The sequence below is a fragment of the Hippoglossus hippoglossus genome, chromosome 20 (assembly GCF_009819705.1).
Source record: "Hippoglossus hippoglossus isolate fHipHip1 chromosome 20, fHipHip1.pri, whole genome shotgun sequence".
NCBI classification, from domain to species: domain Eukaryota; kingdom Metazoa; phylum Chordata; class Actinopteri; order Pleuronectiformes; family Pleuronectidae; genus Hippoglossus; species Hippoglossus hippoglossus.
Window position 1 is genome coordinate 14,947,465 of NC_047170.1, and position 26,542 is coordinate 14,974,006.

The window sequence follows — 26,542 nt, forward strand, 5'->3', positions numbered from 1 at the left end:
GATATACAGTACACAGATATACACATATATAAATATATATACCCATCAGTTCACACTTCAAGCAGGCGTCTTCTCTCACATCCTCACCTGAGCTATTTCCAGTTTCAGCACTCCCTCTGTGAAGCCCAGATGCTCGTCTGCCTTGATCTCTTGTCCGTCTTTGTACCACAGCGCCGAGGTCTCCTTCTTCACATTGCCGACCTGAAACGCAGCACAACAGCAGGATGTGAGGGAATGTCTCACAGGGTTTTATTAAAGATGTTCTACGTGGAAACTCTTTAAAAGTTCTGTCTCACCTTGCACTTCAGCAGAACACAGCACTCGGGCGTCACCTCATAACTCAGATACTCGATAAAGTGAGGACCTGGAACAAACATAATGAGGATGGAAATCATAACCTTTAAAGCAAATATAGATTAAGAATCATCTGTATTTGGTAGAGCTAAAATGTTTAGTATTTTAATTCCAAATATTTGCTGGTTACAGATTTTTCAGTATGAGAATTTTCTGCTTTTCTCTTAATTGGGATTATTTATTGAATATGTTTGGTTATGAACTGTTGACAGGAGAAATCATCTGTTTTAAAAAAAAATGTAATCAGTCAAATAATCAGCAGATTAAATGATAAAGAGAAAACCATAATTTGAGTTAGTTAAAGCTCTAGTTTCCAGTGACTGTAACATACCTTGCTTTCTGACCCACTCTTTCATCTGGAACTCTGATTCCTTCTGCAGCCCCTTGAACACTGCAAATAAAAAAAGTTTAAAACATTGATATGTTATACTTGAATCTGGTGAATCCGTCTCAATCCAGGTTACAGTATCCAAATATAGTTTGTGACGCTGGTTTACAATGTGCCTTCTTAAATGTTTTACTGCCCTCTAGTGTCCGGAGTATGGAGCTGCTGGACTCAGATCTGCATCTCTGCCAGCTACACATAAACCCTTATTTGGGCTTCAGTCATTTCTATTTATCATATATTAATGCCAAAGAAGTGAGTAAATACCCACTGAATTTCCCATAGATTTAAGCCTCTGATGTAATTTCATTATCTTGAAGTAAAGAAGTCTTACTGGAGTCCAGTTGTATACAAGTTTGGTCCAGAAACCTTTCCGAGATGTTTTCATTTGCCGAACATACCGTCTCCTATCAGGACCAAGCTGGACTGGTTGGTTGCTTTCCCGTCTTTCAGCCGGAAGGTGAAGGTGCCCTCGTCCGCCGGGGTCAGAGACTCCATGATCATCTCGATCACGCCGGTGCTCTTGTCAAAGTTCATCTTGTATTTCTGCAAAACAAGGAGGACAACTTCAGAAGTGTTAATTTAGCACAGAAAAGCATTTGTTTAAGATGAGTTTCCTTTGCTGCTCACTGACCTCCCCCTGAGAGATGAGGTTTTCATTGAACACGTAATCGACTTTGCCATCAGCGGAAATCTTCTCGGCCTGCAGCCAGAAGCGAACTCTGCCTTTCTCCAGCAGCTCCACAGCCAACTCTGACTTCAGGGGAATAACTAAATATATAGAAGAGAGGGGGGGAATGAAGAAGCTCAGAGAAACCAATCCAGTCCTAAACACAGCAGTGAGAGGATGTGAGGCTGAAGTACTCACTGGGGAATTTGTGGTCGTGACTGACCTCCAGCAGCCTCTTCAACTCTGTCAGAGATAAGAGAAGATTAATAAACAGAGATTTACGAAAAGTTAAAAAACTGAAATGATTGTTGAAATGTGTTCCTACCTTGCTCAGAGAGATCGTAGCTGGATGAAGCTCCATCAGTGTGGGTGACGATACAGGAGTAAATCCCGATGTCCTCCTCTGCAGGTGTGTTGAAGACAGCTTTAGATCTGCAGGAAAACACAGTATTATAAATTTGAACAACTGTGTGTACATCAAAGAGTCTCTCGGCTTTACAGATTTGGACGTCTCACTTGTTTCCCTTGGTCTCCATAGTCAAGCGGGAGGCGTCTGTGATCTCCTCGTAATTCTTGGACCACACAAATTTGGAGTCAGGGGTCAGGTCACAGCATTCGAAGTTCAGGGAGATGATGCCGTCATCGTCCACAGCCACGCTGATCTCATTAGTGCCTGAAACCACGGAGAAATATCGTAATGCTGTAGAAATGTATTTTATTATCACCATCATTTCATCACACCGCCTGTATTTCCTCTTACCAGGTTTGGTCACAGCTGAAACCGGCTCTGTCACTTCAGACGTTTTTCCAACACCGGCTTTATTCTGAGCACGAACACGGAACACGAACACCTCTCCCTCCTTCAGGTTCTTGATCTGTGAAATTACATAAAAATAACCAGATTACAGACCAGCTTCAGAGACATGTGACCATGAATGATGAGAGGGACTCCAGGTGATGGTGACCTTCATGTACGTCTTCTCCGTGGCCTTGTTGTTGACGCTTCTCCACGCCTCCACTGGGGCGTCCTCTTCCTTGATGTCGATGTAGAACCCGTTGACCGCATCGCGGCCCTGGTACACAGGTGGTTTCCATAGCAACACCAGAGAGTCGTTGCGCACCTCTCTCACCTGCAGGTCATGAGGAGGTCCTGTGGGAAACATAATGAGAAAATGTGATAAAAATCTGCAGATCAGCACAGTACACTTTCTGTCAGGAGGTGAAACAGCTGGTGGAACCAACCTGGCACAGCGATGGTCCACTCCTTACACGGGAAGGTGTCACTGGGCAGTGACGGGATGCCAACACCTGCCATGTTGGCTGCTCGCACCTGGAACTGGTACTTCCTGTTCTCCATCAGGTCGGACACCTGAAGAAAAAGACACATGGTGATGAAACCTTGCTATACAGATTGTTTGTTTACCATTACGATCCACATCCACATTGGTTTTAAACTTGAGACGGGTGTTTCATACTCACTCTGTAGGCCCGCTCACTGACAGCCTTGATGTTGGCCTCGTGCCACTTCCCCGGCACGCCATCGACGACCTCACGGTAATCCACGAAGTAGCCGGAGATGTCAGCACCGCCGATGAAGCTTGGCTGTTTCCAGGCCAGCACCATGGAGTCGCGCACACACTCCAGGACACTGATGCCAAAGGGTGGAGCAGGGGAGGCTGAGAGGACAGAAAACTCAAATTAACACCACAAACACGATGATGTCATGAGAAACTATAACATTACTATAACTTTTAAATCCCATCTGCGATCACACCTCTGTCCAGCTGCTCTCAGCAATTTAAAACCCTCGATCTATTGAATTCATGTATTTGGTGAGTTTTACAGATGCCGTTTGGCCTCATCGTCTTATTGAAATTATTCAGTTTACACAAAGTATCTGTCGATACAGTTTCTTCAAAGGCCAAAAAACTACCACAGCCATCACTGGATTGTGTATAATTTTACAGACAGTGATGGACAAACATCTGCTTTAACAGAATATTGTCAAAACCCTCAACATAATTGTACATTTAAGGTTTTGGAAATTATCTTTCTTGCCAAGAGTTAGACGAGATTTTTGCGACCATATCTGTATGCTACATATGTAGCTAGCCTAGCATACAAACTGGAAATGACTGTTTCAAAAACAAATCCAACAAACAACACATTTGATAACTTGCTAATAAATGCTCTGCACAAGAAACATGTGAAAACCAGGAAGTCACTACGTTTAGCTGGTAAAAGATCTGTCAAATAACCCCAGTATAACCACAACTTGAAATTGTCACATTCTAATTATTAGTCAAAAGCAACATGTAAATTATTAAACTTAATAAGTACTTAGAAGTAGAATAGATTTCATCAGCAAATTCCCAGCAAGAAAGGAAAGAAGCATGTGTTCCAAAATTAAATGTATTACTTAATAGTCTCAAATTGAAAGAAAGTTGGTTGAAGGAGGGACATAAAGAAATAGGTCGATAATTGCATCTATATAATGGAACACGTTAACTCATTAAAGGTCTCAGATCACACGTGTGCTGCACTTGTGTTCGCTGGATAAACCACTTGTGCTCCCGTGACATACACGTGTGTTTGCGTGTTAAAGTGCTCAGAGTGGCGGCAGCTCCCAGGCGCCACACGACTGACGCCAGACCACCGAGTGCAGGAGGTTGTGGGAGAGTGGCGTCCAGCAAAAGGTATTGACAAGCGTGACTGTAGTGTCCAGTTAAACTTTGCTGCTTTTACAAAGACTTACCTTTGATTGGAGGTAGAGCTGATCAACTTCTGTTTATTGATTATTTAGCCTTGTAGAATTGATAAAACATCGGAAACTCTTTTATTTTTATTTTGAAAGTCAGAGCAGCGTATTTATTGGATCGTAGGTTGGGTGGGGGGGGGATGGTGTTGTATTTGAGGGTTTTCATCAGTAACCGGTGCTCACCTGTCGACTCCCTCCTCGGCCTCGCTGTCTCCTGGTTAGCGTCTACAGAGAACTTACGTGCCTGTGCTGCCTCAGGCCCGTCAGCTGTCTCTACATCCTGAACCTCAGCAGTGACTGGCTCTAAGCATGTAGCTGTGTCTTTGTCAGTGTGTGAGTTAGAAACCGAGCCTGACACGGACTCTGGGACCAGGTCTTTTGCCAGGTCAGGGGCCCGGGACACACTGCCTCTCTTGCCCCCCTTGTTTTTACTCTTGGAGGGGTCGGGCTCTGTGCAGCAGCCGGGCCCAGCAGCCCCGGCCCCCTCCCTGGCTCCGGTGTCAGTCTGAGCTTTTTTATTGCACTTTTGCTTTGTGTCAGGGGAGGACTGGACAGTTTCATGCGCGCCCGTCCAGCGTGGCCTGTGCTCAGTTAGTTGGCCAACGTTACCCCCCGGCCCCATCTCCGGCAACACACCATGAGGGATGCCGCCCCCTACAGGAGTTAAAGCAGAAGAGGCTTCTTTAAAAACAGGCAAAAAAAATCACAGCTCTTATCTCAGTCCCACAAGATAGAAACAGGCTTTAAAGACTAAAAAAATCTATAGTCATTACATCACGTTCAATAAAATGTCTTCATCTGACTGGAAGTGAAAAATGAAGACAAGATGATCAAAAAGTGACATCCATGTGAGGAGACTGGTAGGAGTATGAGAACATGCAGTTGCGTGAAGAAGAACAGCCGAAGAGCGTGGATGTGCAGACTTTGCACGAGCCCTTCGTGAAAAAAACCCACTTTACTTTCGTAACAATGTCGATGGATGTCAGTACCAATGAGCAGCGAATCTAATCGACATTTTTACCAAGTGTGTTTCACAAAGGAAAACAGAGCATGCGGCTCAGCACAAAGTCAACCAGTGAATGAGTGAGATCCAAAGCTTGAGAGTTGTGTTAGTTTTAATGCAGAGAGAATTTAGGGAACACGTGCAGGAGATTAGAAAGAGACAATTACTACAATGGCAGCTTTGTTCTGTTTTGCATTGTTTGTTTTAGAATCAGGCTCCAGATCAATATAATCATCGATCGACTTTCAGTACAATCATATCTTGATAATATGAAGATGTTTAGTTACTCTTCTTTTACTGAATTCTGTTTGAATTAATTCTGTCCCAACTTGAGCAAAACATTGTTCTTTAAAGTGACACTATATAACCTTTACTGAGCAACAGCGCCCTCTACAGCCACACACGGTGAGTAACTGCTCTGTGTCTGAGCCATTAATTCTGATGTAGAGAAAAAAATACAGCCTCTCACTGACTGAGACTATTTCTATCTGATTTCAAAAAATAACTTCTGATCTCATAATTCAGATACAGATACTCAACAGAACAATACCACTGCCAGGTTAACTGCTTAGAAAGAGGTTAGGAGAGAGTTTATTTATTTAAAGGTAACGGTGAGGGTGGGAGAGAGTGTGCGTTGATACCTTTAGCACCACGTGGGGTTGCCGACACGTTTTGTGCCCAGGACGGGTGAGGGATTCGGGATAATGGAGGGGGGGGGGGTGGTGTGTGACATTGTGCTGGTTTAACAGCTGAATTGGATCACTCTGACCCAGATTAGAGGAAGTCTACAAGTCCTGACTCAGGCTGAGCAGGGAGGTGGAGGAGGTGGGAGGAGGGTGGACGTGCGGCTGAACAGGGTGGGGGGGTGGGTGGGTCACACAGAATAAGGTGACAGGGTGAAGGGGTGGGACCATGGTGGAGAAAGTGTGTGGGGGGGGGGGGGGGTGTACAGTAGATGCTGATGATAAAAACAGCTGGAGACATGTCTCAGAGAAGAATATTGAATCTTACATTACTTTCTAACATTTTTAACCCAAAATTAAGTTTTAATTCAAAATGAAATGACCATGTCTGTGGTATGAACCCGACATCTCACTCACCAATAGCAGCCTTCACCTCCACAGGCTCAGACTCAGGGGAGAACCCGCTGAGCCCTGCTGCGTTCACTGCCCTCACCCTAAACACGTACTTCTCTCCCGTCATCAGACCGTGGCAGATGAACCTGGGAACATAGACGTAAATGTTTGGTTGTCTTAATAACCTACATCCTCATAAAAACAATAATAGGGGGTGTGGTTTTACCTGGTTACATTTACAGGCTTGTTGTTGCACGGCTCCCACACGTTGCTGCCCACGATGCTCCCCTCGATGTAGTAACCGACCAACTCTTTGGCATCACTGGACGCTACCCAAGACACGACGACTGATGTGTCTGTGTTTCGAATGGGGACGACTTTGCTGGGGGCTGATGGGATATCTGCAGAACAAAGTATATTTCAGATACTTGAACTGAGAATGAAACTAAGCCTCACCTCCTCCATGTTAGTGGTTGGGACATGGACCACTGATCAAAGGTACATTTTCCCACAAAATTTGTTTTTTTCAGTAGTTTTTTGCTTGTTCAATGGGAGGAAGACAAGACGCGTCGTACATCTTTATTTATCGTCTATGTACGTTTACTCACCAAGCTTGTCGCCAACTGTGGTGGCCTCAGTCGGGTCGGAGGGTTCACCGACCCCGGCAGGGTTGCAGCACCGGACGCGGAAGCTGTAGGACTTCCCCTCGGCCAGATCGAACAACGCAAAGCGAGGGGACTTGACTGGGATCTCTGTGTTCACCCTCTGCCAGGTGTCTGTGCCCGACACACACTGACAAACAAGGACACAAGAATCCATCCGTCAGCCGTCACAGTTACAGATACTGAAAAATGTATTAGTAGTTTATACTATTTAATTCCGATTTTACTGTAACACGTAAGAATAATATTTACCTTCTCCACGTAGTACCTGACTCCCTCCAGGCCTTTCTCTCCAGGTGGCTTCCAGCTCAGCACCACGTAATTCTTGGTCGCCTCCGTCACCTGGAGTTCAAGAGGTCTGCCAGGAACAATGCCCTCTGTTGGTCAAAAGATATAAAGGATAAGGTAACATAGCAGTCATGTCGCTGGGTTTCATGGAGAATATGTTCATCTCCTACCTGCAGGTTCCTCCTCTGTGACAATGATTTGTCCGGTCCAGGGAGCAGAAGTACCTGTCAGCAAATAATCATCATCATTATCATGTAATTGTTAATTGGTGCATTTTCAAATCAGTAATTCTGACGAGAATTGTATTTGTTGTAATCGTTAAATAATAAGATAAGATATATAATAGTTTACTGCCGTTATTCTACGGTTTTCAGGTAACAAAGCTCTTGGACAGTGGGAGTATGGCATAGGATCACACATGCTGTATCAGTTGTACCTCTCAAGCGGGCGCGGTCACCCGGGTCCATGGCGGCCACTGGTTCGGACACTCTGGACGGATGACTCATGCCGCTGTTGTTGATAGCACGCACGCGGAAGACATAAGAACGACCCTCCACCAAACCGGTCACAGGGAAACGGGCGAACTTGACCGGAGTGTCATTGCACTGGATCCAGTGGTTGGTTCCAACCTCACACCTGTATGTATATTATACATTTAAATCACAGCTTTTTATCAACGACTGACGCACAGCTCAGGCAGCAACGCACTGACTGACCTGTCCACGAAGTAGCCCAGGATGGAGTGGCCGCCATCGACAGCCGGCTGCTTCCAAGTGACAATGATGTAGTCCTTGTTGGCGTCGAGACAGCGAACGTCCAGAGGGGCTCCTGGAGCGCCTTCCATCTCAGCATCAGAATCTGAAACAAACATGAAAAACACCATTATTGATGACTATATGCATACGCTCCTATACAAACCTTTGTGTTCAGTTGTGTTTTCACCATAGACTGTATATAAAGATTTCCACCTGGGTCTGGTTTTGTTTGTTAATGTGTTTGCAAGACTATGTTAAAATTACTGAACTGGTTTCCACCAAACTTGATGGAGGGATGGGGAGTGGGTGGTGTGGATGTGGATTAACGGGGCGAATCCAGGTATATATATTTTTTAACATTCTTTGACTATGTTTTACGACAAATAAATAAAACAATCATGTGTACTTGGGGGGAGGCATGCACTATACTGAGTGCCATTCTAGTTTTTATATTTATTCAACTTTGACCCTAAGATGCAACTACAAAACAGTTTATTTCTAGCTGTTTAAGTGTGCTTCGCTTTGCCCTGAGTTTATCTGTGTAGCTGCAGGGCTGTATGCCAGGAATGTCTCTGGGTCCTGGAGTCAAACACAAGCCGAGAGCAGTCGGTGGCAGGGGGACAGAATTAGCAGCAGCCCAGCCCCGAGTGAAAGGGGATAAGAGAGGTGACTCTTATAAGCAGCATCAAGGTAAAGTGAGGCCGTCTCAAAGAGGCGTCACTACAGACATGAGTTGCATCATAACCTAAGACTAAGTATTAACAGCGTGTGTGTGTGTGTGTGTGTGTAGCCTTTGTTACAGCCATTAAGGCAAAATCAGCAACGTTATATTCTATTATTTTTCTAACATTCTCCCTGGAAGGTGGAAGAGATTGGACAATTCAAGAAAGAGTAATTATAGAGACGGTATTGAAGGAACCAGAGTGCAGGAAGGAAAGTGGGCAGCCTATTGTTTCTCCTTGAGGCAGATATTCACAGTATCTCTCTGCGCCCACAGCCAGACTCATTCCTCAGCTGAGCTCTCTGAGAATAGCCAGGCTCATGCAGTGTTTTTGCTGTGGAGGTTGTACCTGGCATCTTCTTAACTGGGGTCTATTTCCTAGCTTGTTGATACTGAACATGGTTCCTCTGTCAAAGAGCCTCAAAGGTCAGATTGTCTCTGAAGGCAGCAGAGATAAGCTTCGCTGTTTTCCACGGCATTCAAACAGATGCCAGGGAGCTGCCACTTTGCAGCGTCTCTCTATTGGAGACATCCTATTTAAAACCAGCCACTCACATTCACAACACTTTGACTGTTAAATGCCGTTTGGTCATGAGGTGCCAGAGGACGTGCTGTTGTGACTTCGACCTCGATTTGATAACATCACTCGACCAAAACAAAGCCGGGGCCAATGGATTGTATTTATCTTGTGTTGACTGATGGTTGCAGTTAAAATGTCTGAGGGGAGATTTCTTAGATACACAACATTTTGAGGAATTAAGGGCTTGAGTGTGCCCACTCAAGCCCTTAGGGAGTTTGGAACAGGCCTTGTTGGTGGTTTGATATTTAGCATGGCGGTGAATAAATAAGAGTCAGAGGTTAGGGTCCTTAGGGTCCGAGGCAAGTAACAGTCAAATTGGGGAATATTCATGATGAAATGTTCCAAAATCAGTAAAACTTAAAGAAATAAATCAGCTAAGATAATTCTGGAGTGTGAAATGTAGGTGCGTTGAAACTATGCGTTGAACACACAGCATAAGGATTGTTATCTCCCAGATTTTACACATAGAATCATAAGAATAGATCATAATGCCTCATTTAGTCAGCAATTTAAGTTTTATAGAAGGTTCCTTCACCTCTGACGAAGACATAGGAGGAGTAGGTTTCATATCCCGACTTGGTGGTGACTCGCAGGGTGTAGAGACCCTCGTCCTCCTTGTTGAGGTGCGCGAGCGTCAGTGTGGCTCTGTCTCCGCTCCAGTGCATTTGGTACCATTTAGATGGAGACAGCAGAACACCTGGAAGACATGCCAGTGAATGTTAGCAAGGTTAAAAAAACACCAAGGACAGAAATTAAGTCTTATATAATACAATTTTTTAGAGCCCATCATATACGAAGAACTTTTGCAAGAGCTTTAAAATGTGAGTCTAAATTCCATCATCCTGCTGGAAGTCAAAGACAAGCAACCCTGAATTGTCTACTCACCATCTTTGTACCACTGAACCTCTGGCTGGTAGCGGTGCAGGGACGGGTAGATGACGACTGTGCACCCCAGACTCATGGTCTCCCCCTCTCTTCCAAATGAAACACCAAACTTATCAACAATGTGAGTCTGGAAGGTGACGCCATACTCAGACACTGGGCCATCTGCGGAGGAAGCGAGACACAGCAGAGTCAGAGTTTGGACTGGTGCTGTTGTGCTAAACTAAATTCAAAGAAAAAGTGAAAAGACCAAACAGTCTCTTGAATAAAAAAGAGGGAGCAGATCAAATCACATCCAAAAGAAAGAAGACACATGAAGATAAAAATGTTGTAGCCACACAGAAGAAGACAGAGGAAAAAAAAACGTGGATCAGAGGTGTGCGACAGAGTGACTCTGAAACACAGTGCTCACAAAAAGTGTGTGTGACAACCTGCATGCAAAGAACAGTGAAGCACCACAAATGCAAGTGAAAAATCGCTAAAATAAAAACAGTCCAGAGAGTATCCAGGATGAAATAATGGTTCCCAAAATTAAAAGTAATATCTCACTCTGAAGCCAGGGTTTGCCAAATGCTTCAGCAGTTCATTAGGAACTCTCTGCCTACAAACTAGGACAACTTAAGCTTACAATGTTGCCCACTAGCAACATTGATGAGGAACACAGACTGTTTCTCTACCAGAAACACTGAAAAAACCCTCAGATCGGCTACGTCAGACCTCACAGTTCCAGGAGAACACTGTGGACTTTACAGTGAGTGGCCATGCAGGAAGCATCAACTTCAACAAACCAGATTCCTTTGAACCTGTTACCTTTAGTACTGGCCCCTGCATTGTCGCCCCGCAGCATCAGAGAGACAAAAAGGTTGTTAGTGCAGAAGCTCCCACTGATCTCCGTTAAACGTTAAAAACAGATACATCTTCTTTAGATACTGAAAGATTAGATTTATGTTTTAAAGGTTCAGTTTGTAGAATTTAGTGACATCAGCCTCCGTAGAGAGGAGCCGCTCCGGATGTAAATATAAAGGGCTCATTCTGGGGTAAATAAAACACCAGCAATTTGTACAATTAAGATGAAACGCACTAGTGAAAACATCTCTAGGATTATTTGATATTCAATTTCTGCCCATAGACCTAAATCTTACACACTGGACCTTTAAGATTGAACAAAAAATACATGAAAACAAAATAGTAGTGGCATCATTTTAACACTGAATCAAATAAGAACATGTGAAGCAAAAGTGATCACTTATAATAACAAACAGAGCATTATCACACAGCTTCTTTTAGCCCATTCATTTGGTTTTACTGTCAGGTTTGCTGCTGCGATAACAGGAGACAGACAACATTTAGCACATTTAGCTGGGGAAGAAAGTTGAGCAGTTGAGCTAAAGAACTGGTGGAGAACAAACCAGAGCTATAAGGGGAGTGAATTGTGGACGTCTCTTGAACATAAGACACAAAATTGCTCTAGGTGAATGCCAAATGCTAGAATTTTAGCAGTAGCAATTTAATAGGACAATAATGTATGTGTCTTTCAACTTGTTTAGAAGATTTTTTACACCCTAGTGACCATGAATTCAAAAATGCAGCATTAAATATACATAAGAACAACGAATACAGTGAACAAACACTTACGTCTGGGAGCTGGCATATACTCATCAACTTCACCTTTGAACCCTATGGAGAACACATACATATTGATATATAACTCTACTGATGGACTGCATGTACAATATTATACAGAAAAAATATTAAAAACAGAGTGTAGAATAGTTTTTATTGTGATTTAAGTAAATCGGTGGTTGTGGGAAAACTAAGGTGTGATGTAGGGGCTCATCAAAACCTACTTTTAACAACAACGGAGGCGAACGCAGAGAGCTCCCCCTTGGAGTTCATGGCAGAGACATGATACTGAGCTGTGTCATCAAAATCGCATCTGAAAGAGTAGAGGATCAGGGGATCAATGTCCATGATGCACACATTCTTCAAGGATTCGTGTGCAAGGAGCCCTTCCCCCTCCTCAACCTCAGCCCTCTGAACCATGTAAATAATACCGACTATGTGAGGCCTGACTCTGAAGTGTTCCATAGCTCCTGGCCAGGAATACTGCAGCAATAAATAGACACGACTGGTGATGTCATTTGTACCACGTGGTGTGAATTTCTGAACATTAAAGTATCTGGTGTGTGCTGTACATGATGGGAACCACAATCAATATCCCCCAAAGCTTTGTGCTCTAAAGTATAATATCATACATTTAAAATTAAAAGGACATTTTAAAGTGGCAGTGGATGTTACTTTTTTCTTTTGTTGTGACAGGCAGAGAGGGTTGGTAATGAGGTAAATGCAAGGATGGTAAAATCATTATGGATTTGTTTACCATCCATTGCCCCACCGTAGTCTCAAATGATAGTGGAGAGCTGGACATTTAGTCATATTTATACAAATCAGAACATAACAAAATCGGATGTTATACTCTGACTTTATCGTAGCACTGACATCGGGGTCTCCTGTTCTAATTGTGTTTTTGGGGTTGTTTCTTGCTTTGGACAGTAACCAGGTTGACAATGTTGCTAATGCTACAGCTAACTGCCGGAAACAAATATCTGTGATTCATTGTTCATTGGATAATTGAAAGAAATAAACATATGTTATGCCAGTGGCCTTTTTAAAATAAGCAGTGGTAAAGAATTAGGATCCAGGAGTTGTTGAAACAGAGAGTGATCCACACAAGCTACAAAAGACACCAAGGTGGTGAAATGTGAGGGATGTTACAAGATGCCTTTACATTAGGTAATGCTACACCCACCTGTTAATATCCAGTGAATGGACGCTGTATCTGCTCTCAAGTTTATACTTGCCAGGGTTTGCAATCGATTCAATGGCCACATTGTTTTTGTACCTTTTAGAGGGAGGCAGAAAACAGGATAGAGGAAAGACAAAGGGAAGAAGCTTGAAAAGGATAGAAAAGGAAAGCAATGGAAAACAGATGGAGCCTATGAAATAAGCATGTTGTTGAGAGAACAGAGGACAGACTTGAGGTTGTGTGTTAGGTCGCTGTGTGTTGGTGACCTACCAGACGACCCGTGGGTTAGGCCAGCCAGTGACAGTGCAGTGCAGCCGCACACACTGCTTCTCCCACACAGTGTGGGAGCGAGGTTTAATCACAAACTCCGGGGGATGCATCAGGCTGTCTTCGTTCATACGCTTGGAGTGTTCCTCTTGATCATGGATCTAGAGACAGCAGAGTAAGTCACTCAGGGCAACTGGACGTTTTCCAGAGCATAAACTGTTAAACATCAAAAAATTCAGAATTCAGAATGCATGCTTGAAGCAAAATCGAAGCTTTCCCATCATATCTTCATTTGTTTACACATGCAAGGTGTTCATTTGACACGTGTCACAGTACCAGTGTGACAACGTGTTGTTCATTATGTCCTATGAATAGCTAGTGGAGTTGAGGTCTTGTCTCGTTGTGCGACCAGTAACTCAGCACATAACATGACGACACCCACGGGACAACTCCTTCCCTGTGTCTCAAGAAACACAATCTCCTGAGGTATTTGTCACCCAGTAATCTGGCAGAGGGCAGTCAGATGAAAACAGTGAGGAGCTCACTGTGGCTTTTATGAAGATCAGTGAATGGCTGCGTACTTCACATAATCACTCAGACTTAAATAACTCCCTTGTGTAAGGAATAGTAAACCCGACCACTCAGCCACAGGCACTTGGCGTTCCTCAGACATGCTGCAATCAATTAGTTGTTCAGATACACAACCATGCAGATAACCTGACTGGGTTTTGAAGCTGAATACATTTTAAATGTTTAAGAATGGAGTCGTAAAGGAAATACTTTTTGTGATGGGATAAAAGAAGATGATCTACTTCTGTGACAAAAGAACTGATGATGTCACGAAGGACAATGTCCACTGTGATGTCATTAAGGAGACTAACATCAGTGATGTCACATTGATGTTCGTCCTGTCCGTCAGTTTGTGTTGTTCCCATAATAATTCTTTACGATGATGTCATGAGCAAGAAAAGCAAACTTCTAATGTCGCAGAGCAAATCAAGATCAATCAATGATGTCACGACCGTGTCATAGACGTGTTTTCGATATAAATAAAAGACTCTGCCTTCCTCTACGACCTTGGAACAGCTTGAAACCCCTTCACTGACCCTTTTATTCAGACAGATGCGATCAGCTGACTCGCGCATGGCCTCCTTCCTGGAGATCAGCTCTGACCTCTCCATCTCCAGGCCACTGCTGAACAAATCCCTGCGGGCCATGTCCCTCACCCTTGATTCCTCTGTATCCGAAAATCCTGTAGCAAACTCTTGACTGGGAGTCGCATGGATCGATGTCGGAGGGGAGTAAGGAATAGCATTAAAACTGAAATAACTTCAAGAGAACAGCATTTTCAGTGTTCCACTTTCCGACGGCGAGGAGTTTGTTACCTGCCCCTGAAGATAGGAATTACATAGCCGATGATTTGGTTCTCTTTATCCACAGCCAAGTAAGTTGGCTTGGTTCTCTTGGGTATGGGGCTCAGTCGGCTCTCTTCCAGCCCAGAGTGTGAAGACACTCTAAGTCTGAGACATACAGAATACCATCAGCCTGGCTCACAGCCAGAAAGAGCAACCAATAACATGACATCAACATGTGGGGGTGCCTCTCGGGTCACGTGTAGATGAGTGGTAGATTAGTGTTCAGTGGGAGGGAGGTGTTGATGGTTTAGTCATGATTATAATATCAAAGACAACTGAAATCAATTATTACTGAATCATTAAAACACCCAGACAACACGACTGCAACTGAATTCAGTAGAACAGGTTGGGGATTCCAGATCCTCAATACAACTGATACTGATATTGACACTTCATCCTCTTGATGCACCGTTTATAACAATACTCTAGTCTACATTCAAAGTAATGTTACATCAATCCAACTCAATGTACGACTGCCCATTAAAATGTATTACTTTATGTAAATTCCACTTGCCTTAATGGATTTTAAGAGATAGGTTTCTGATTTTAATTTCTACTCTGTTCTTTTCACTTGGCAATCATTTTGTGTTTAAGCTAGAAAAATGCTATGAAATATAATTAAGTCTAAAAAGAAGTGCGCACAGAAAAATCCATCTTGTATATTTTTTCCAGACTCTCCATTGCAGACTGTAGCTCAGACTCTTTGTCGTTTTGCAGGAAGGGGAAACACTATCTGTCGTACTGGAGAGTTGGGGGTAGGAGCTCAGGGTGTGAGGTAACATGAACACGATAAAGAGGCAGGGGCAGGAAGGGTCAGTGTCCATTTAGCTCACACCGTGTCCATCCACTTGACTCTCCAGGACCAGGGCTGCGACGATGTATTATTATGTATGAATGAAGCCCATGAAATGTTCATGAATCTCTGCAGTGACCACATTATTATAACCACCCTGCCTGTTAAATCATCGTCACATCATAATCCTCCTCTCCTCACTGCAGCACAGATTCCTGATGTGTTGCCCAGCGATCCACAGTATCAGAGTAAAGATCAGATGTTAGTAAAACCTAAGCCCTCTGACCTGTTCACACTCTCCAGGCCAGAGTATTTAAAGACACTGTAACATGTAAACTGACCGTTTTGTGAATCCTGGGGTAAACGATAAAGCTCAGTACACTTCCTCCTTTAAATATCAGGAAATCTGAATATATATATCTTCGTTCTATCAATAGATTGTAACCAGGTACTGTATATGTAAACACCAGGCAGCTGACGGTGCATTCAGCAGGGGCCGAACAAATCTCAAAACCATCTGCTAACAACTGTCTTCATCCTTATTGGATATTTACTGAAAGCAATCAAGACCTGATAATCAATGTGGATACTATCAGGTTTAAAAGAAAGTGAAGACCTGCAAAAGACCCAGTTTGGTGATGTGGTGAAGCAGCGTGGGATCATGGGAGTTTCTGTCTTCACCACCATTGCCAATGAAAATCTGTCTGATGCAACCCAAGTGCAAATCATGTTCTCAAAATGGGTAACGTATAAAAGTTTCATTCATTTTTTACGTAGCAAACGTCAATGAATAATTGTGATCCATTACGCGTGACCAATATGAACAACCAACCGGCTAACAGGCTAGCAGTGTGTTTTTTCTTTTGCCAAACCACGGGCAAAGGAAATCTGCTGCTTCTGTAACCTTGTTTTCAGTTTTTTGTTGGAAACACTTTTGATAACGTAAGTTCACAAGTAAAGAAAATAAACAACATATGTCTCATTGTTTTGATATTTTAAGGAAGAATTGTGACCTGTCTTTAAGAGGACACGACTGAGAAACTGTCATTGGTATTCACAGGTCAACAGTCTATTTCGGTCTATGCCCTATACCATAACTCAGCCATTACATAACAGTGCATTTCCATACAGCGTATCTAACCAGGGTTCCTGCTCAGAGCTGTTATGTTTCCCATCTCCATTGAGTTGTGGTTGTATTAGTTGGTCGGCATGCATGAGAGCACACTGGGCTCATATCAGCCCACATGCAAAGCCGGTCGTGCAGGATTCAGGTGTGTGATCCTCAGGTGTAACTGAGGGTTGATGAAAATGAAGACAAAAGTGGGAGAAGGAAGGTTACTGCAGAGCAGGAAAGATGATCGTGTGACTGTGATGGAGGGGAACTTGATCAGTTGGATCGGGGGGGTGATGGTGTTAACGGGATGGCGGTGGTGGGGGGGAGGTAGAGCTTTCCTGTGACAAAGACATGGGTTGATGAAGGCAGGGCATGACCCCTCCATCCTCCTCCTCCTCCTCATCTTCCTCCTGCTCCTTACCCTCTGCTGCTGCTGGTGGCGGAGGTGCTGCTGCCCGCAAAGTATCTGCTGCTGCTGCTGGACTGGTACTGGCTCATTTTAGACGCCGTCTCCTTGTTACGGTAGCCACGGTCATAGTGGCGGTGGTTCTTCTGGTAGAACGGTAAAGATCCAGACATGCTGCAGGCCGCTCTTGGTAACGAGCGCTGAGTTTCCGAGTTTCACCTATTTGTTTGTCTGTCTGGTGAGTTGATGTTCAAGAGCAGGTGGATTTATCGTTATTATACTTTTGGCTCATCATGACTTACAGACTTTTTAAAAACTGGCTCCATTAAACGTGCCATAAGTGTAATGAAAATATTCCGGCGAAAAATGCATCATATCCCCTTGATCAAAAAAAGAAAACAACAAGAGAAATGAAATTTACTTGCAAAGAGTTTTTGCAAGACATGATTTAAGATTCAGGCAATCAGGCACATTCTCCTCATGCTTACACAGACATATGAAACAAACACAACCTGCTTCATCACATCTTATCCCTGCACAGCATGTGCAGCACTTACCCCAGACGAAACCCCTCAGACTCAAAAGCTTTAAAGGAAAATATGGTCCAACTCCACACTTCGAGCTCGATATCCCAGCAGTCGTACAGGTAGGTGCGTACAGGGCTGTGGTCTACACAACAAAAATAATATTGGCCCTTGCCAGAGTGTCCAGCAGCAGTCGCAGCCTTTTATGGTGAGGGTGGAGATATATATAGCTGGGAGCAGAGCTGGGGGGCAAGTCAGCTCCCGTAGTGCAGCGCACTTATGGGTGAGGGTCTCTGCCTCTGAGCAGCAAAGGCTGATATGCAGGTAAACACAGGGTTAATTTTTGTATTAGCATTTAATCTTTTAATCTCCTTTTTGGCCTCCTGTTGTTACCTGTATGGAAAAGATATATTGTATATATTATTTTTATTTTTATTTTGTATTGCATACTTGTTTAATCTCCTGAGATAAAGGATGAGACACACATTTTAGTCCACCATTTATGAATATGACCATAGACAAAAAGAACATGACAAAGGGTTGGATCAGAATACAAATACCTCAATATCCAACCTTCAAAGGGTCAGTGATCAATCTTATTTCACTTATATTTAATTGAATGTATGTTTTTGTCCGTAAAGGCCTCGCTGACGTATAGACTGAGGTTTATCCGCAGCAGTCTCAGCTGTGGCTGTTGCTAACTTTAGCTATGCTATTGTTACTTGCTTCACATTCAACAAATGCCAGTTACTGTTTCTTTTCACTCTCTCTTTCTGTCTCGCTCACTTGTGGAGGTACACAAAAGCCCCCTCTTGTGGCCTGTGCTCATTAACAGCTACTGAAAGCAAAAGTGGAAATAGATGAGAGACTCATGATCCAGTGGTTGATGTTGGATTCCAGTTGTTATAAAAGCACATGCTTGATAATACATGGATGTTAAAAGGTTGCTTGGCAGTTAGATTTAATTCAAATCACTACAGATGTTTTGCCTATTGTTCTGGAAATTGTCTGCAACACAAACACGTGGTAATTTCCAAGCCAAAGAAATGCTGAACCTTTTTGGTCCTCACCCACAATCACCATCCAGCACAATGATCAGTACGACAACATGTTTAAAATGTTATGGCAGCAGTCTGAAGTGTAAGCTCGTTACCAGAGATCAACAGTGAGGGGAGCTAAAACGAGACATTAAGCAGGGTCACAACACTACGTGCTGGCTGATATGAAATGGAATCAAATGGAATATAATGTCAAGCTACATAATTCGCCACTGGACCATAGCCTAAAAAAGTGAAAGTGATATACATATGTGTTCAGTTGACTCTTTAAAAGCCTGTATGTGTAATTCAAATGCATAAAACCAAATAAATGCCTTTCCATTGCTCGCTGGCAAGGACAGTTATACAATGGATGGCATTAAATTGCCTCCTTTCATTAAATTAAAATTAAGAGTTAAATTCCTTCACGTTTTAGCTGTATTAAAATTGTTCACATTAAATACATTCATATCTTAGTACCCTGTCTGGCACAAAGGTAGAGTAACCAACAGGATTAATGACTGAGTGTCAAAGAATCCCACACGGCCTCTGTAGCTTTTATTACAAACATCTTGGGCTTTGTGCTGATCTGATTTTGAGCCCAAATAACTGAACAGCTGCCAATCACAGCTCGTATAGAAGAGTCTCTTCCATGAAACTCTGCAGTTCATAAGAAAACCTGAGGTAGCCCAAATATCTTCGCTGTAATGTGATAACACGGACACCTAATGACCTTATCCACTTGTATCCCAGGGTATTTGAGGAGTATAAATCTATTTTAGCGGTAGCGCTATAAAAATGTCTGCAGCTTAATAGGGGAATATCATCACCTATACTCAGTTATTGTTTTATAACAGCAAATGCATCAGTTCAATCTAATGAACCCTGCAACTGTAACGGACTATAACGATCAGTTTTGTTGACGCTTGGACAAAAAGGTATATTAAATAGATGGTAATGGGATCGTAATACACTGCATAAGAGGTTTTTCTAATATTCTGTCCAATCCCACATGTATACACAAGTGGTTTGGTTCCCTCCAAATCTTCTCCAAGTCCATGAAATGAATCTTGTTCATGGTCCCACTTATGTGTCTGAGTTCAGCTGTCCAGAAAATTCCAACTGTGTGGCCGCCTCCAGGGATTTATTTGGACTATTTTAAGTCTTGTTTTGAATAATTTCCTTACACAGTTGCTGTATGAACATTTAAGTGAACAACTGTAGACATAAAGAAATTCACTGAGGACACACAGGAGAGACAATCTATTCATTAGCTCAAGAAAAGTCTCTGTAACACTGAGGAAATGAAAGGTTTCCAATAAAACTAGCACCCTCTAGTGGTTTAAAGCAGCACTACAATATCAAATGATGTTTACCTCTGCAGAGGAGGTTCAGTTTTCCCCTTTATTTGTTTGTTGGTTTATTTTTCAGCAGGATTACACAAAAACGATTTAACTGATTTCCACTAAACACTATTTAACATAGCAGCATTTTTCAATATTTGCATTGTTTTTTCAGGGACTAATTCATGGACCTTTATCTTTTATAATCTGTCATATAAAGTTCTCTCATGTTTATGATTGTGTGCAATTTGGTGGACAATTTAAAAAAAATTATTAACAGGGGTAGTCTTTTTTCACCCATATAATTCTGTGTTACGTACATGCAAAGAGGTAAAGCAGAAATGGTTAATGTTCCTGACTTGTGTTTGTTTTTCAAAAAGGATCTTTTATTTTGTCTGTTAAAAACAACACTATGTTAGGAAATGGATTTAATTTGGGCCTTTGAGAGACCAGAAAAATATCAATAACAATGTTTAGTTCCAAAGTCTTTTTTTCAAACAGTCAACTTCTATTGTATCGCTCAGAAACACCAGTCATGATGTTTTTGGACTATGCAGCTTTTGACCTAATCTGTTTGTTTAACTATAAATGGCTCGTGGCTTATGTTCAACAATTTTGTTATCGACGCTGAAATTGATACGGTCGCTGGACAGAAAGACAGATGTGGCTTGTTTTAACCTGTGAGTCAACGGTTCCACATCTTACTGTTGAAGCCCTGCAGCAGTAAGCCTCTCTTCACAGTAATGACCTGGACGACAACTGTTGTCTGACCCACGCTGGGCCATCAGTGTCTATTATTACCCATCCTATCAACATTTTGAACTTATTGTTTTGCTTTCAGTACGTGAGGGTTGTCATCATTTATCACTTTTAGGTCAGGAATACGGATGCAGATTAATGGGCACAAACAACATTTATATTTCCCTACTCTTATATGTTAGCACTATCTTTAACAATATTAAGAGTTATTGATATTGGTATTGATATCAGTGATGCTGGTCCTCATAATAGCTTGTATCAGATCCAAACCAAATTCTGATGTCACCTTTTGCACATGTATTTGTTAAATAATAAGAAAAAACCCATTAGTACTATTTTTCTTGTATATATCATGCCAATATTCTAATAGTATCCCTATGCACATTTATTAGAGAGATTGTGATTATTTGCATCTTTACAACAAAATAAAATGGGTCAATACTAACAATAAAATGATAAATATATTGTTTTATTGATGGTAACTCCAGTTCATTCCCATTATTTAAACTGTTCCCTTTCCTTTAATTGCACATACGAAGCAGGATGTGTTCTTTCTCTCCTTAAAAGGACAAATCCAGGAATGTCAAGGGAGCGTTTGAGGACGTTACATTTACTCCCGCGGGGGAGTTAACGTCTGCACTGTGTGTTTTATTACTGCTAATACTGAGATATTAAGACACGTTTCTTCAAACATAATGTAGTAGAGAATCTTTCATAGTGAAAGTAAGATAGTAGTGAGGAGTGAAGTGCTTTTAAAACAAGTAATAAGGGTTTCGTGTTTGTTGAACCCCCCTATTCTCCTGCTTTGGTCCGGCCTGGTGCTCTGTGCGGAAGCCAACAGGAGGATGAGGAAGTGAAGGGCGGTGGTTGAGAAGACTGAGCAGCACCGGGCTAACTGACATTTCTCCTCGTAGTCAGGTAAGACCGTGTTTTTATCTGTGTTCCCGTGTCTTTACACAACAGTTAGCCGAGTTATTAATACTCCTCTAATATATATCTGCGGTATTAAAGCTCTTCACGTGGATTAGATGCTCTCTTGCCATTTTGAGGGTTCGCTTGGTAGCGTTGAAAACACGGCTAACTGTTAGCTGCGCGGCTAACACCTCGGAAGCTAGCGTAGTTATTTCAAATCAGCTGTTATGTTGTAGACTTCTAAAGTTGGATTTTTTTGCTTTTGAGTAAATTTAAACCGTGTTGCTTTTTAATGAGCTGCGGTTTGAACACGAACTGTGTCAGGAAGCGTCAACCAGGCCGCGAACCACCAGGACTGTGTACGTACTTTATAAAGTATCGTGCTAAAGTTATTTCTTCAAACATTTCAACATGGAGATCGATTTGTTTTGGTAAAAGCTGATTATTGACTTGAACTGTTAGCAAAGTCCACAAGTAATAATAATCACAGTAAATATAAGTAAAGTAGTGAATTACAATTTGTGTCCTCGATTAATCGATTATCAATAGTGTTTAAAATGCTACTCGAGTATTTAGTTTTTTTTCTTCTTAAAACTGAATTCAAAAAACAATGATCATCTGCCAAGTTATAGTTATTGGCATCATTTATCATTATAAATATTTTTTCCTGTTCAAAGTCCAAACCCTTTTCATTTTGAGTAATGCAGTTTTAATTATACACTTTCTACTGTTAGCAATAAAATAGCATGAACTAAAGAGCCTTTATAGCTTCAAAGATCTTAGAGATATAGTCCTGTTGTTTATCCTTATCTAATGATCAGAAGACACCAAAGTATTCAACAATAATCTGTTGAAGATGTCAGTTCTTAGTCATTTTCATGTCAAAGCAAAAGTATTTGCTGCTCTGTTTTCATTGTAAAATGAGTCTTAAAATATGAGTGTAGTTAAAACAGTGTTTAATCCCAAATTCAGATTTGTATCACTGAATATACTTATCAACGTCTCAGATACTATCATTGCATTAACACATGACCCGGCTCTGCGTAATCCCTGCTATCCAAGATGGTGGAGTCCATTTTCCATCAGCGCTGTGTAGCTAAAACATACGTGTCTGTCAACATAAATTTGTGACTGTTGGACAGTTAAAAGTCTACATTCAAGACATTGCCTGATAAGGACATGTGTCCTCACATCACTAACTTTCCTGCCCTCTGTGAGGTAATTTTCTCGCCCTCTGTGAAGCCAGCGAGCTGATCAACCTAGAAAGATGAGAAACATTCCCATTTATAGCTCAGAGAGAGGGACACCACACAGGGGAATCACTCCCAGAGAATTAAATGACTGCCACCGAGTTGTGGGCACGGCTGACGAAATATTATTTTGAGTAACAGCATGATCCACTTTAGTTTAGACCAGATCGTCTCCCTGCCTGGCACGTGTACTGTCAACTTCTGTCTCATGGGGACAGGCTCATATTATGTGAAATATGTTAAAGTCATGGAGACAAAATAGGGCTGCAACTCAGAGTTGTTTTCTTTGATTGTAACTTTTATTTAAGTGTATAGAAATATTTTACTCTCACATTGAACAAAGAACAGTAGAATAATTGGCATTTTTCTTCTGCTTTGGCAACTAAAATTTGGTGAGCAAAAGAACGAATCTAAAATACTTATAGTCAATTTGTTGACTGATTATTTTCCGTCATAAACCTTTATGAGCCACTAATTCCTCTCAAAATGAGGCTCAATCATCATTTAGGGGAATTAATGTTGTGATAGACTCACACCAGCTGCAACATCCCTCAACTTGATGTTATTTGACCCATGATTACTCTGGAGTTAATAAAACATGACTGCTTGGTATTCATGGGTTGGACAACAGCCATCATCACAGTGTTTAAAATCTTTCCACAGACAGACATGCGCACACATTCCACACAACAAACCTGCTCAAGAACTCAAAAGAAAAGAACCGCCTTTGTTAAAGTCCCAGCTACAGCTGTTGTCTTCAGGACTCTCATTGACACTGCTATTAGGTTTTTGTTGGTCTTCTTTAAGGAGTATGTCCCTAGTTGTCTGTAACAGGATATCTAATCATGTGTTTTTTTACAGACACAAAACCGTCAACATGTCGAGCAAAAGAGCAAAGGGAAAGACCACCAAGAAGCGCCCTCAGCGCGCCACTTCCAATGTCTTCGCCATGTTTGACCAGTCTCAGATCCAGGAGTTCAAGGAGGCCTTCAACATGATCGACCAGAACCGTGACGGGTTTGTCGACAAAGAGGACCTGCACGACATGCTGGCCTCGCTGGGTGAGTGGGGGGAGTCTTTCAGAACCTCAAGAATAAAAACAAGATCAAACATGTCGGTGTGAAGCTGTGAGCTGTTAGAAAAGTAGTTCTTGAAGCATACTGATTTAGTTTTTCATCAGCTGTTAATGTAGAACCAGCGCTGCATTTGTAAAGGCTCACCACTCATTTGAGTGCACTTTACCTTTTTACAGGAAAAAATCCAACTGATGAGTACCTGGAGGCCATGATGAATGAAGCTCCCGGACCCATTAACTTCACCATGTTCCTCACCATGTTTGGAGAGAAGCTCAATGGCACAGACCCCGAGGATGTGATCAGAAATGCATTCGCCTGCTTCGATGAAGAGGGAACAGGTAAATATATATACATTTATTCTTTTCTCCCATGTGTGTAGCCTGTGGTGTCCAAGTGGCGTATGCTAATATATAGATGATAGAAAATTTAAAAAGGAAAGTAGCACACCTACTTGTTTTTTTAATTTGAGGTGTGTTTTGAAAGGTGTAATGCAGACTACTTGCCTAAAACAATCCAGCTGTATCAATACAAATGAGGTGTAATTAAATCATGGTCAACAAAGGTAATCTCTCTAGGAGAAGATTCTGGTGATTTCCTTCTCAGTCTTATCTGTTCTCTCTGTTCTCCCTCGTCAGGTTTCATCCAGGATGAATACCTCAGAGAGCTGCTGACAACAATGGGTGACCGGTTTACAGACGAGGAGGTGGACGAGCTCTTCAGGGAGGCCCCCATTGACAAGAAAAACAACTTCAACTACGTGGAGTTCACACGCATCCTAAAGCATGGTGCCAAGGATAAGGACGATTGAAGAGCCACCCCCGCATTGACCTCCTCACCCTCTTCGCCTCTTTCCATCAGCTAGATGACCGTGCTGCATGGCTCAACTCTCCAGTATAGAACCCTTTCAACCAAACCAAAGCAATAACTATCCACTCTCTTTGTAGTGAACTTCGAGTACTGCCAAATTTACACGTCTCTAATTAGAAGAAAATATTCTAACATTTGTCTAAAGCGTTTTTCTTCTGTCATTTAAAGATGTGAAGTGGCAGCTCTTTGGAAGCTCTTTGGGGGATAAGTCTTTGCAATTCATGTGATCGGGTATAGCTGAATTTTTACATTTTATAATATAAACTTTTTAAATAAAGCCCTCTATCAAGTTATACTCTGCTGACTGTTTCCCTTCCATAAACGACAACTGAAATACGTGTTGCATTACTCTGTCTTTATTTTTCCTGGGGCTAATGAACTTAAATGCTCAGTCCCACTTCTTCAGGAGCTTGTCAAGTCCTGACAAGTCAACTCTCCCTCCTCCACAGAATTCATTGAGCGTGTGCAGACGAGCGTCAGCTGAATTCCTTCTCTGAAAGGGAAAATTCTGGCTTGAAATGGATACGACTTGCACAGAAAACAGTGTATTGGTGTGGCATATTTAAAATGAACCTCTTAGAGAGAAAAGGAAAGTGCCCCTATGTTAGGATTTGCTCTATTTGGTGGTGACTCAGTTATGTCGTACAGGAAGTGGCCTGGTGTAGCAAAACATATTTTTCAAAGCAGATGTTTGAGGACACAGCTGTCGATTAGACAAGCACAATGAAATTCTCCTGGTTGATGATTGCATCAGGCTACAGTTGATTCAACAGAAGTTCCTGAGCTCATGTTTTACTCTGATCAACAACAAAGTCTAATTTCACAGAGTACATGTCTCTGGCTTTTTCGGTTCATAATAGAAATGTTTTCTCATATGACAACACAAGTGTTTTAGTATATAGTCATGCATTATCATGTTAGCCGATACAGGAGCTGTTAACAAGTAGCTATAATAAGTACACTGCAGGAAACTGGCATGAAAATAAGCCAAAGTGTTCATCAAACAGCCGGCCCAACATTCCTCTTATGGAGCCACATTTAAGAGCACTAGATTCAGATTTGTATTTGGCGTTGCATCAAATTACAGACATACATACATGAATATTAGTCCCCTAAACATATCAGATTTTTTCCCCCATCAAGATCCATACATTTTCCCCCTGGGAAATCAGAAAACAAAACTCCCTTTCTCATAATGCAAAGGGAAGTTATACTGGATCTGCATTAAAATGTAATGGTTTTTCTCTGACCCATACCACATCCTTCCGTCATGTTTTGTAATAATCCAGTCAGTAGTTTTTAAGTAATCATAAAATAAAGCAAACATACAAATCAAAGGACAGGGGTCAAAACAATAATACAGCAATAATAATAAACTTTATTTATATAGCACATTTCAAATACAGTTACAAGGTGCTTTACAAGTTAAAAAATACAGAACTGAAGGCAAACATAAATAAACAATTAAGAGCAAATACAAGAATGGAAATGTTGGAAAAGAGCAAAAGAATGAAATAAAACATTGTACAATTATTAGTCTGTAAAATCAGAACTGGATTAAATAAGCCAACAATGCATTGAAATAGGCATTTTTCAAGTTGTAAATACACTTACCCTCTATTTCAAAGATTAAATAAATAGAAAACAAGTAAAACAATCATTACATGACATCATCTTTTTATTGAACACTCTCCTCACTTGAACTCTCTTTACAGGCTAAAGGAAAACAGGGGGTGATGCCTTCAGGTGCTGTTGGAATATATGACATGACTTGAAAGTATGTTTTGTAGCTAAAGATTGCATGAATCAAGCATTCATCCTACTGCAGTGAAGGTTAAA

The 26,542-nt window shown here is 41.8% G+C and overlaps 2 protein-coding genes and 1 long non-coding RNA gene across 7 annotated transcripts in view; 2 read left to right on the top strand and 1 right to left on the bottom strand.

Annotated features, from left to right (window-relative positions):
• LOC117753668 overlaps positions 1 to 6,304 on the top strand; it is a 26,331-nt gene extending 20,027 nt beyond the window's left edge. The window contains exon 3 of the long non-coding RNA XR_004612291.1: positions 6,162 to 6,304. This is a non-coding gene — a long non-coding RNA (uncharacterized LOC117753668). The remainder of the gene's footprint in view (positions 1 to 6,161) is intronic.
• Positions 1 to 17,629, bottom strand: part of myom1b (myomesin 1b) — a 20,633-nt gene extending 3,004 nt beyond the window's left edge. The window contains exons 1-30 of one of the 5 annotated variants that reach the window (XR_004612289.1): positions 17,493 to 17,600; positions 16,951 to 17,170; positions 14,593 to 14,727; positions 14,314 to 14,476; positions 13,211 to 13,368; positions 12,944 to 13,036; positions 11,982 to 12,070; positions 11,770 to 11,811; positions 10,945 to 10,959; positions 10,138 to 10,299; positions 9,788 to 9,949; positions 7,913 to 8,054; positions 7,633 to 7,832; positions 7,367 to 7,420; positions 7,161 to 7,285; positions 6,855 to 7,038; positions 6,473 to 6,647; positions 6,271 to 6,392; positions 2,889 to 3,085; positions 2,652 to 2,778; positions 2,375 to 2,559; positions 2,170 to 2,284; positions 1,926 to 2,082; positions 1,735 to 1,841; positions 1,608 to 1,652; positions 1,374 to 1,510; positions 1,141 to 1,285; positions 686 to 745; positions 297 to 364; positions 22 to 201 (exon numbers count right to left, since the gene is read on the bottom strand). Coding sequence is in view for 4 of the 5 variants with exons in the window: in XM_034571875.1 (XP_034427766.1) it covers positions 88 to 201; positions 297 to 364; positions 686 to 745; positions 1,141 to 1,285; positions 1,374 to 1,510; positions 1,608 to 1,652; positions 1,735 to 1,841; positions 1,926 to 2,082; positions 2,170 to 2,284; positions 2,375 to 2,559; positions 2,652 to 2,778; positions 2,889 to 3,085; positions 6,271 to 6,392; positions 6,473 to 6,647; positions 6,855 to 7,038; positions 7,161 to 7,285; positions 7,367 to 7,420; positions 7,633 to 7,832; positions 7,913 to 8,054; positions 9,788 to 9,949; positions 10,138 to 10,299; positions 10,945 to 10,959; positions 11,770 to 11,811; positions 11,982 to 12,070; positions 12,944 to 13,036; positions 13,211 to 13,368; positions 14,314 to 14,476; positions 14,593 to 14,727; positions 16,951 to 17,108 (3,636 nt within the window). In the remaining variant the exon portion in view is untranslated. Of the gene's footprint in view, positions 1 to 21; positions 202 to 296; positions 365 to 685; positions 746 to 1,140; positions 1,286 to 1,373; positions 1,511 to 1,607; positions 1,653 to 1,734; positions 1,842 to 1,925; positions 2,083 to 2,169; positions 2,285 to 2,374; positions 2,560 to 2,651; positions 2,779 to 2,888; positions 3,086 to 6,270; positions 6,393 to 6,472; positions 6,648 to 6,854; positions 7,039 to 7,160; positions 7,286 to 7,366; positions 7,421 to 7,632; positions 7,833 to 7,912; positions 8,055 to 9,787; positions 9,950 to 10,137; positions 10,300 to 10,944; positions 10,960 to 11,769; positions 11,812 to 11,981; positions 12,071 to 12,943; positions 13,037 to 13,210; positions 13,369 to 14,313; positions 14,477 to 14,592; positions 14,728 to 16,950; positions 17,171 to 17,492 lie in introns of all 5 variants that reach the window. The other 4 variants (XM_034571875.1, XM_034571879.1, XM_034571877.1 and 1 more) reach the window with 4 other exon arrangements.
• A 3,734-nt stretch (positions 17,630 to 21,363) lies between these two features.
• myl12.1 (myosin, light chain 12, genome duplicate 1) lies at positions 21,364 to 25,041 on the top strand. Its single transcript, XM_034572529.1, has 4 exons — positions 21,364 to 21,516; positions 23,622 to 23,821; positions 24,013 to 24,174; positions 24,472 to 25,041. Exons 2-4 carry the CDS (start codon positions 23,638 to 23,640, stop codon positions 24,642 to 24,644), a joined length of 519 nt encoding a protein of 172 aa, XP_034428420.1. The 5' UTR covers positions 21,364 to 21,516; positions 23,622 to 23,637; the 3' UTR covers positions 24,645 to 25,041.
• The last annotated feature ends 1,501 nt before the right edge of the window (positions 25,042 to 26,542 follow it).

Coding starts and splice junctions, on each gene's coding strand:
- myl12.1 (XM_034572529.1), top strand. CDS start 23,638: ATGTCGAGCAAAAGAGCAAAGGGAAAGACCACCAAGAAGCGCCCTCAG. Junction 23,822..24,012: donor CGACATGCTGGCCTCGCTGG/GTGAGTGGGGGG, acceptor ACCTTTTTACAG/GAAAAAATCCAACTGATGAG. Junction 24,175..24,471: donor CTTCGATGAAGAGGGAACAG/GTAAATATATAT, acceptor CTCCCTCGTCAG/GTTTCATCCAGGATGAATAC.